At 35.8% G+C, this 12,024-nt stretch overlaps 1 protein-coding gene across 1 annotated transcript; it reads right to left on the minus strand.

The window, feature by feature from the left end:
* Positions 1–1,937: 1,937 nt before the first annotated feature.
* LOC126787159 (putative F-box protein At1g32420) lies at positions 1,938–7,452 on the minus strand. Its single transcript, XM_050513084.1, is given in 5 exon segments — positions 1,938–2,021; positions 2,122–2,129; positions 5,938–6,166; positions 7,053–7,326; positions 7,328–7,452. Coding segments are annotated over 5 exon segments (720 nt in total).
* Between the last annotated feature and the right edge of the window lie 4,572 nt (positions 7,453–12,024).

Raw genomic sequence — 12,024 nt, forward strand, 5'->3', positions numbered from 1 at the left:
TAAAAAATTCACTCAATTTCAAAAATACAATTGAATTTTATCATGTGTTGAATCATAGCCTCAAACCTCTTACTCAATGGACACCTTGGTGCGCCTATCTTCTTCAAGCTCTTCGAATTTGATACTACAACAAGAAAAATGGACTCAAAACACCATACTTGCAAAAATCACTTGAAATTGAAACCCTAATACGATGAATATTGACCGAATTGATATCTGATGAAGTAAAAGAGGGATTAAATGGATTGATACCTCAAAATAGCTTCGCCAGGCACAATTAGAACAATGACGAGGTCGCGATAAGGCTCTATCGAGCCGAAGAAGTAAGGCAGCGACGAATTAAGAACTACGGCGGGCGGAACCTGATATCGAACACCTAGAGATCTCAACGAACCTTGTAATCGAGACCGGAGAGGTAGAGGGAGAGGAGTGCCGGCGGAGAAGTCGATCTCGTTGATGACGAGCTGGTAGGTTGAAGATGTGATCCCGGTCATACTGCTAGTGTTTCCATGGCGATGGTGCTCGGTGGCGGCCTGAGAGGCTTTGCTAGCTCCTCTCCTCTGGCTAGGCGCCATCGCAGAAACCACCTGAGTAGCTCTGATTCAATTCGGAACCGCTACTTGAATTGAAACGAACACCGGAGCTTGAATAATTATGGAGAATCTCTTGGAAGAATTCGTAGCATTGAAATACGAGGATCCGAGATGAAGCTTCGAAACTCTAATTTCACAAAGAGAGAGAGAAAGAGAGATATAAACTTGCAGATCCTGCCACTGGCAAGTGTTGCGAACTTTTTTCATTTCCTTATTTATGTTTATCTGGTGTTGAGAAGAGGTGAAAACTAGCTCCCTTGTTTCTCCGCACTTGTTTACTTCCCTCCCTTTCAAATTGTTAACAACATAACCCAACATGTCAAAATTAACATGCAGTATGTTGTTATTTGGAATCATATTTAACAACGTGATTTTCTACTTGTTGATAGATATAAATGACAACGCGTAAATAATAACGTGCCTAATGTGTAGTCGATTTCAAAATTAACAACACTCACGTGACGCATGTTGTGGTTTATACTCTTCTGCAACATACATTTTTTGTATGTTGTCAAAAATAGTAATTCACAACCTGCATTTAAAGCAAGTTGTTATTGTAATGTTGTTGTAGGTCCTTTTTCTTGTAGTGGAGGTTGGCAAAATTGCTGAGGAAGAAGCTCGGCTATGCAGACTTGGTGAGATAGAAGAAATAACCGAAAAGAAACCTGATCAGAAGGTTTCAGATGGCGATGGTTCGATTAGGGAACGTTTCCGTTACCATGAGATGGAACTGCACATCTATGATCCGCCGTCAGGGGGTTGCACTATTATGTGATTATATACGAATATATATAGCCATATGTATATTCCCTTTCCAGAATGGTTAAGTCCAGCAAGTTAAAAGTATCATGGATCTTTCATAATGTAATATAGAATTCATTAGATTTGAATGTTTTGGTTGACGGAAGATTACTGCAGATCAATCTGATTTCCAACGCAATCGAACTTTTTTCAGTCTTCTCTCCATGATAAAAAAGGGATCAAGATTTGAGGACGATACATCGATTTGCCAAGACCACATTTGGAAATTATGTTCAATAATGCTTGATATGCTAAAGTTTGTTTGAAGCTCTCATAATGTCACGACCCCGAAATTTTGAATGATAAAAGTTCGAATTCAAAACCATGAAAACTATAAAATAATCTCAAATATATTGAAATCATCTGACAGCAACAGTGTATCGAAACTGAATTCACAGTTCAACTCAGTCGACTTGAATAATACATCACCAGTGTTAATACACTCAAGTATTACAACAATGGGAAATGTAATATTCACTCAATCATCACCATAACAGAAGAAGGAAACCCTCAATAATCCTCCGAGTAAGCTCTCCGAGCCGGCTAATCCCCATCTGCAGAACTATCACATACACCATCGATTTGGTGCACCGAGATTGTAAACACAAACTCAGTAAGTTTTTCAGCCTGTATAAGTAAACCAACATTTAAACATACATCACATACAAAGAAAATGTACAATCAACATATTTAAAGCATGTGTACTCATGAGACTCGAGCAGCCCACCTGATTACCTGTAACAAATAACATATTAAAATATGAGTACTCATGAGACTCAGGCAGCCCACCTGGTTATCCGTAACAAATAACATATTAAAATATGAGTACTCATGAGACTTGGGCAGCTCACCTGGTTACCCAAATATCATTTTAAAATATGTGTACTCATGAGACGGGGAGCTCACCTGGTTACCCCTCATGTAGTACAAGGCAGACATACTAGAGCTCTAACTGATAGCTCTAACTGATCGTAACCAACACCCGCTCAAGGCTTGGTTCCAATTTACATGACATCACCGTCCGAAGATTAGAAAACTTTTTAACAAGACTCAATATTAAAACCACGTACAATATATATCAATCCATACATGATATATATATGCACACCACTAAACAAGAAAACAATTAGTGAATCATGCAAGAATTCACGTATAACAAAAAGCAAAAAGATAAGAAAAGTGTAATCCATACATAATAACTTAGTTCAGGAGATTACACTGCACATAAAAACAATTAGTGATTCATGCGTAATAACGTAGTTCAGAAAATCACTTATCAAACAGATAAATCTAAGAAATAAGAATCATACATCATAATCATTTAACATAGTTTTTAACCATTAACCCTTTTAAAAATCATAACAATAAAATCATGTTTTACTTACCCGTGGACCGTAGTTGATCAAGTCCATGTATTTTCAAAATAATTATATTTTTAGAACGATTTTAAGGTTGGTGGATCAAGAACCCTGCTAATAGGTACATCAACACTAACACAATGTCAAAACATCCAACATTGGGCCGCCACTATGCGAGACATACACACACTCACAGATATTTTACCATCAAGGCTGCCACTAAAGGCAAAACACCTTGATACTCACCACAATCAATATAATCCAACAAAACGCGCATAATATCTCAATGCGATAAATAAAATATAACAACATATAAACAATGGAATTATATGCACGATCTCATTATCACTTAAAGGTATATATATATATATATATATATATATATATCTATCAATCTCACAACATACAAATAATCAACGCATACTAAATACGCCTAATTACCGCTATGGGTAACTAGCTTAACGTGATGTTTACTCAAATTTTCACTCCCGCTAGCAACTTGCAATCTCAAGTGAGATTCGCTCACTTGGTTCAACGAACTCCAAGTACCTAAGTGACACATGTCTCACTTAATAAACCACCAAACCGAGAATAGTCTAACTCCCGAAAACAACCAACAACAAATTCAACCTAAAATCACCAAACCTTTAACAACAACTAACTTACTCAAGAATTAATCTAACACATGCAAATGACCTATGTAAACGCTTGTATCAACGAGTACATCATAATGGAGTAAACCATTACTCCGAAATATGACCCAACATACCGCCATATGCCGCCAACAGTGGTGGCATTACCACTATTCCAGTGACCACCAATGATCACCAAAATTTACCACCACAATCTAAGCAACATTTTCAACAACTTTCTAGTTGACAACAAAGTCTAAATCGAAGCCTAAACAGTCTAATCGACGAAGAACAAAAAATCAACACTATTCAAAAACCCTAGAAAAAGAAATCATCGATTCTCCTTGTGTGTTTCGAAATAGATAAATATGTTTTACAGGGTTGATATAAATCCTACAAGTTTCAAAACACAAGAAGAATCACCTTGATTGGTTGCCGGAGGAGGGAGTTCTCCTCACTTCTTTAAAACCGGATAGCTGCCTTGTTCTTCATTTTTGGACTTCAAACAGCTCGAATCTCTCCCAAACACTAACCCAGATCAGTATGGGACGAAGAGACGGTTCCAATGCCACTGGTCTCACTCAATTCCATCGCCAAACGTCAGAGATAACAACCAAGAGAGAAAAATCGTGTGAACAGTACCCGAGCTCGGGTGAACAGTAACCGAGCTAATTTTGGGAAGAAACTGATTTTCTTAATTTCTAATTTCCTCTCCTTCCTTTTATACTCATCCCAAAATTGGAAACCAAACTTTTGTTGCTAACAACTTTCACATACGACATCTGATTAAAACGTGTTGTGCGTCTACGAACTTGTATTGACGAATTCTACGACTTTCATGAATGAAGTTTTCTAAGATTCCTAACGGATAAAAAGTCAACTCTTGACCCCTCATGGTAACGTTTCCGAGTAAAAATCGCTTAAACACTTTCGTTTTCTCCCTCATACTATATAATCGGATCACCACTAATTTAAATATCTTCGAACAATAATTAGAAAATAATTATAAATTATCTAGATATTACACATAATCAGAGTAAGAATCAAGGGGCGGTGTTGACATTTGTGGGAGTGTACCACATTACATATGTAATACCCCAAATTTTCAGGTTCGAATTGTATGAATTCTTGGAAATTATTAAACTTGAAAAATTGAATAAATCGCATTTTTCTCTTTCTCGACGATCTCAAATGAAACGGAACCATCTTTGGAAATTTAAATTGGAAAAACGTTACGTTTGTGACTTGAGAGTTGACTTCTATCTTCGTCATTCGTTTCCGAAAACTTCATTCACAAAAGTTGTAGAGCTCGTTGATATGAGTTCATGGACATGCCACACACCTTAATTGGACGTCGTAGGTGGAAGTTATCATCGACGGAAGTTAGTTTCCGATTTTAGAAAATGTATAAAAGGTGACGCAAGCGCTCGAGGATAGCTCCTCTCCACTGCTCCTCACCCCCGGTGCCATGTGCAAGAAGATTGGGACTCGAATCACGCCGCACTTCATCCTCCACGAAATCAACCACCGTCGGTGACTCGAGCTCTTCCGGCGACTTCCCGGTGGTCCGAATTAGATGAAATTTTGTAGAGATGATCTTGAATAGCATACCTAAATATTGAATCATTTATGGTGAAAAAATTTGACCGAAAAGTGTGCCAAAATTGGAACTTCACTCTGAAACTTCAGAGTGAACCTTCACTCTGGATAGAGACTGTATATATACATATATACCACAGCCGTACAAAAAAATTGGCATAAGGCCGCTTGTGACATAAGACTGGCCCAGTCAAATGTGAAGGATGCGTTTTACTTTTTTTGGTCATTTTACCAAGGTTAGGTTATTTTTCACCTATATATGAAGTTTTTATTAATTAACAAAGTTTTTAATGAAATAACATCACATACACTATTTATGTCTAAATATCGGTTTCTTTGATCGATGAGGATTAACGAGAGATGTGGACATCCAGGTAGGTCTATCCCACACATGTTATTAATTTTCAGAATGAATATTGGTGTGTTGTTATCTGAAGAACTGAAAAACCTTATTAAGAACTGTAGATTATCATCATATTATATTATATGATGATATGAGTAGCATCTCCTGAATTGCAACGACACATAAAATATATCATACAAATTAACTAGCTAGCTTGCATTTCCGACATCATTCCTTTGAGCGTTATGAGGATTGGCTTGTATAATTTCTCTCTGTAGGGTTAAGTGTGGTAACTACCCCCGTTTTCTTATCACATGTAAAATCAAAGTTCACTCCAAATAGTATTCCATGGATAAGGTAATGAGTTAGTCTGATGGCGGCCAATGGTTTCTATATGGCATGGTATTTCACGGATAAAAGAAAGAGTCTGAAGAGAAATTATATAAGGACACTTGTTTATATAGGGACACTTGTTTATTTAGGGACACGGTATGTCCCCAAATGCAATGATATAGGGACACTTGTTTATTTATCCCTAAACTAAATGTTCTGTTAGCCCTGATTTATAGTAGTGTCAGTTGAACAAGTTAGTTCTCTTAAATATTGGCAACAATCCTTTAAAGCTTTCCAGGGAATTTTGTTTTTGTTTTCATTCAATTTATGCTCTTTAAAGTCCGCCAAGGCTAAAAATTGAAGGGTTTCCTCTGTTATATCAGCTACAATTGTCCAATTATTCAAAATATAACACCGAATTTTTGTCAGGTATTGGAAAACTCCATGTGGCAGAATAGTAGTGCTGAAACATTCTCTCCACGCATCCAAAGAATATTGAGCTTGCAATTAAGAAATGTTCTTGTGAATTTGGTCCATTAACCCCAATTATTTGGCTCAAATGAGCAATCCATTCAGCCTAGAGGTGGCAAACGGGCCGGGTCGGTCCATTTTAAACGGGCCAAAACCGTATTCGTGTCGTGTTCAGGCCGGCCTATTTATTTATCGTGCCGGGCTCGGGCCCGTGCCGGGCCAAGAAGCGAGCCGGCCCATCCCATTAGCATTATATGACACAATTAAAATAAAAAATATTATGTACTTTGAATATTTGTTTTATATAACTATTTAGAGTAGTAAAATAAATAAAATACTACACACACATTTCATAATCTTATTTTTAAAACTTTACGTATCTCAAAATAATGACGTTTTATTCACTATTTTGATAATATTTGTGAAATATTCTAGTTACAATAATGAAATAATCAATAGATTTTAATTTAAAAAGTATAATATTCAAATTTAATAATGATAATTGTTTAAATATTGATATAAATAATATAAAATTATGTGTTTAACGGGCCGGCCCATGAATTTATCGTGCTCGGGTCGTGCCGGGCTAAAAACGGGCTCAGGCTGTGCCGGGCCCATGGACCAAAATATCTCGGTCCGATCCATTATAATAACAGGCTCGGACCAGACTAGGCCGATTTTTAACGTACCGGGTCCGGGTCCGGGCTCGGACATTTGGGCCCATTTGCCACTTCTACTTCAGCCTTAAGTATTATATTCCACTTAAGTGTATCCTTCTCACGTATTCGAGGCGAGCGATCATCACACTTTGGTTGGGGAGGAGCACATCGAGTTTGCCATTGCTCATCTTTTCCAATAGTTAAAACTTTCAAACTTGCTTCAGTATAGTGAATTTCGTTATCTTCCCAACAACACAACATACCACTTTACACACGCGAGTAGATGGATTAAAAACAAAATCCATGTTAGTGTACTCGGGTCTATCAGGGAGGTATAGCACTTGCTGGGCTGAAGGGTTTCTGATACGAAAAACCCTAGAAGTACTCAAACTTCCCTCCAAAATCAACCCTCCATCAGTAGATATAAAGAAGTTCTTATGATCGGTTTGATGCAAATGCAAGTGATCCGTAGGACTACTCTGATCCAAATGTTTTACAATGAACTCGTCATCTTGAATTAATGAACACCATCGCTTGGACACACTTGTACCTTAGCAACGACTTGACTGGCAACCAGCTCAAAATCTCAATGATGATGTCCCAAGGAAGTTCTAGGAGTTTTATGGCTTCCGAACTTGATCCTTTATTTATTTTGTTCATCATTGAGTTAAGACATGTTTTTCTTTCTGAAAATTAGCAAACGAGCTCCCACTTTATAGCAATTAGAGAGGACCATGAAGAGGGATAGAGATTAATATAGAGTGGAAGGAACCAAACTTCCTGGGGTAATAACGCTAATAAGAACGAATTTTGAGTCGTGTACGTCCTACAGTCCTCCTAGAAGAGGAAGTAGCTTAATAAAACTGAGACTAGGGTCCAGTTTGGGACATATTTTGGGATTGCTTTTGGGGCTACTTCAGTTTTTGAGAAAAATAAATCGTGTTTGATAAAGTTTCCAAAAGCTGTTTTTGGCTAGAATAGATTTCTCCAACAGCTGAAATTCAAAATATAGGTTCATGATGCTTTTGAAATTTAGAAAACCGCTTTTGAAAAAAAAAAAACACTGAGCTTTTGGAAAACACGGGAGAAAACAAAGAAGAGAGTGTTTAATACATAGATAATAATGGTTTATCTTTAAGACAGATAATAATGATTATATATTATATTAAATTTAAGGTAGATTTAAATGTTAAAGATATTTCCTTCAAAAAAAATGTTAAACATAAATTTAGAATATAGACCTCGATATATATCTATATATATCAATTTCCTCAACATATAAATAGTTAATTGAGATCACGACATCTATTTGTAGTTGTTGTAACCTTTTTGGATAGCTTTTATATTTAGTACAATTGCAAAATATTTTACCAAAATAATGAAAAACCCATAGTCTATATAATTTAGTTAATTAATATTCATTATAATCATGGTAATAATCTTAAAAACTTTTTTTTTATCATTTATATAATTTTATCAACTCGAAACCCGCACGAAATAAAGCAAGTTGAACACGCATGATTAAAAAGCGGGTTAGCGGCTGGTTAACTTGTCATGACCCATTTAATAATCGGGTCAACCATGAATCAACCTCATTAACACAAAATGAACCCGCATAACATGATTAATATAAAATTAATAAAAATTATATATATAATAAACATATACATGGCTAATTTAATAAAGTATCATCATTTGCAATATAGTTTTAATAAGTATTTACTCCAGTTGAACTAGAATATAGGTAATAAAATAAATTATTTTGCTATTTTGTTTAAATATTTGTTTTAATTACTTATTTTATATAAATTGCATGATATATATATTAAATGTATTAAATGGGTTGGAAACGGGTAACCAATTTAATAAGTATGTTGAGTTTGAGTTTACATTTTTGACACAATTATTAAATGGGTTAAATTTGAGTTATATTTTATGACACGTAAAATACCTTAACCCGACACGACTCATTGACAATCATATTCTTGTCTAAATGCCACGTATACAAGTCATTCGTATGCTTAATGCATACTCATTAGTGATAATTAAATCTGGAAAAAGAATTAATTCATGTATGGTTTTTTACTTCAATTTTCATTGATATCTTGAGCAATAAATTTGAAGGAAAGATTCCAGAAACCGGCCAGCGGAAATTGGTTAGGGCTTTGCTCTCTTAACCTACCCAACAAGTCAACAACATTCTCACGGCCGGTTACGTATGTTACATACCATCGATCATCCTTAGAATTAGGATACTAAACGTACTTCACCTCGACTTGAGTCTTTGGATTTCTCCGGTTCTCCCGAACCCAGCTTCCAACAGAAACAGATCAGTATTACCAGTTTACCTCAACTCGATCGATTTCAATTCCGTGCAATGTTTACTGTATCCCACAACCATGTTGGGGCCTATACTGTTGTAAAGATCAATGATATATTGCATATATAATTTAATAAGCTGAATTATAAATAAATATAAATCAGAAATGAAGAACACGAAAATAAATTCAACAAAAATACCGAACGATTTGTGATAGAAGAACAAGTCGAGACGTGTGATACCACACTGTCCTTAAAACGTTTACGCCTCCTCTACCGGTGCAAGGATGTTTGGCGCTTGTCTCCCAGGATATAACGACTAAACAATTATAGAAAGTTGCACTACTAACTAGAACCCTCAACGAACTCGAAAGGTACCTTTATCTATCACCAGAGAAGAACTAAGAACTTTGAGAGTGGGAGAGAAATGTGTTTCGAATTGGATGATTTTACAATGAAAGGATGGTGTCTATTTATACTGTGAGGATTTGCAATCAGCAATTAATAAGATGGCTGTAAAAAATCAAACATTGATTTCAATTCTGTTATAATTCTCCATAACACACAATAACTCAGTTGTTACAAAAGAAGAATTTGAACAGTCAAAACCGAATTTTCGGAAATGCAAAAAAAATCTGCGTTCCGACCCTCAATTCGGTGTTGCATTCGTGTCCGCAGGTCACACGGGCATACACGAGTTTCCCTTGCGACCTAGGATTTGCACCCCCTACGCGTGCGCGAGAGGGTATACGGGGGCTTACACACTTTACAATCCATACACAATGAATTCTATATAAAGTCTTTTCAACACTTCTCTTTTCCAATGTGGGACAAATACCATTCCCTCATTCTAAGTAGCCATCTTTGAGTGACAATTTCTTATTCACCCACAAACCAAATTACACAAACAAACATATGATCTTGTAGCCCTCATTATGGAGAACTCAAATCTATGTTCATCTTTGATTAATTATAAGTTTAACTTAATTTAATTAATCAATTAGAATTTGGTTTTAAATGGTTTTTCCAACCATTTTCCAACATATACCATATGGAAATCCCAATTGGCTGCGTTTGACAAGAGTTCCTATATATGTATGAAGGAAAAACTCGGGCTCTGTCGGAGAAATGTGGAGTTTCTGAGATTTTAAAAGCTATGCACTCATGCACCACCTTCAGCATGACAGCATGCAATACTCGCCAAGTCGACCCTGGTAGATTTTCCGTTTGAATTCCCCAGCAGGCCACTAGTCATCAGTGGGCACCGTGGGCTGGAAATTGGGACAGTGCCGGGACCTGGTTTATTAAGAATGAAGGCTTTTGATAAATTTGGCAGGAGAAGACAACCAAAACATAGAAGGGAGGGAAGATCATCATGATTCATGAGGAAACATAAACGTTAGCCTTTACGTACTTTGTATGCAAATATAATTTTATCAATACAATGTTTCCAAATTATAGGAATCATTTGGGCCTTCTGGGGGGAATCCAGGCTGATAATGAATATCAAAATTATCTAGTGCATTCTAAGGAATATGTGTTTATTATTAATACTCGGACCACTTTAGCTAGTATGTAGTTTAAGAGGAGCAAATCATAAACTTGCTGAAATGGATAATTTTATTGGTTTCAAAGGAGCTTCACTAGCATTCCAATTATTACATCACAAACCCCAGAAAGAAAGTTAAAACACAAACAGAGAAAAGTACTATACATCAAGCTAGCCATGATTAATCAGTTTCAATTTTCACGTGTACGAATTTAGGTAAGCTAGCTACAAGAGTACAAGGGCATGAATATTGAATTATATGATAGTTTAAAATCGACTTGTCTATATCATTAACTACTTCATGAAAATTATGTCGTCGACAATAATATATCCAAAAGATCCAGATAAGAACATGAAAACGAAGATGAATACTAGCTGCATGTACTTAATTGGGAGTCCAAACACTCGATCCAAACATTCTGTCCAAAGTCCGACGCTCCTTTACCATAAAGGTCTCATACGTACCGTAAAACCTAATTTGGCATGTTAATTTCTAAAGAATTTGCAATCCTCATACTATTTTGACAAAAAAACACTTAATTCAGAAACGAAAACTGATAAACTTTTCAATTAGCGTGCTTCACAAGAAGTGAGATGATGTATGAAAGAGTTCATTAATACTGTTGATTAAATTGATTGACGACTGAACTTAAGACATTTCAAGAGTAATATACTAAAGTTGCAATTGATGAAAATATAACGAAATTGTTATGAAGCTAGATAGGTACTCATTACTCAAACAAAATTGGGGTGAGGGGAACTGTTGGGAGAAATAATATGTAATTAAAAATTTCGAGTTTAGGATAAACATTTAAAGGAGAATTCAACAAACGATACTCCAATTATTGGTCATTTTAACTTTTAGTATCTCACATTTGAAAAATATCGCATTGGTACTTCAAGTTTATATTTCAGCCTAATTTTAGTTTCTTCCATCAATTAACACTGTGTGTGGCTTCATTTCCCACTATTTTTTAAAAGCATTTTCGTCACTTTATTTTCCACTGATTTCACTTAGTTTATATAGCCAACATTTCATACCATTCAAATTAACCAATTGTTATTATATACAGTCCCGCTCACATGCGGGACTGTTTTTACGGGACAGTTCGGCTATGGTCGACAGATCCTAATGAAACACATCTAATGGCCCAAATGAAATGTAAACACGTTCCTAATCTACACTCAATTATTTCTCTCATTTCTCTCCTCCCCATCAAGAACGAACATAGAGTTCTTTTAACCCATAAACCACTACCATTCATGGTAATCTTTGCTTTTTTTTTTCTTTTGCTCTTTCCTTATCTATCTCTATAAATGTTATTTTTTAGTCTATCATCTAACGCTCAACTGAAAAATCATTCAGC

The sequence above is a fragment of the Argentina anserina genome, chromosome 3, assembly GCF_933775445.1.
Source record: "Argentina anserina chromosome 3, drPotAnse1.1, whole genome shotgun sequence".
Lineage (NCBI taxonomy): Eukaryota > Viridiplantae > Streptophyta > Magnoliopsida > Rosales > Rosaceae > Argentina > Argentina anserina.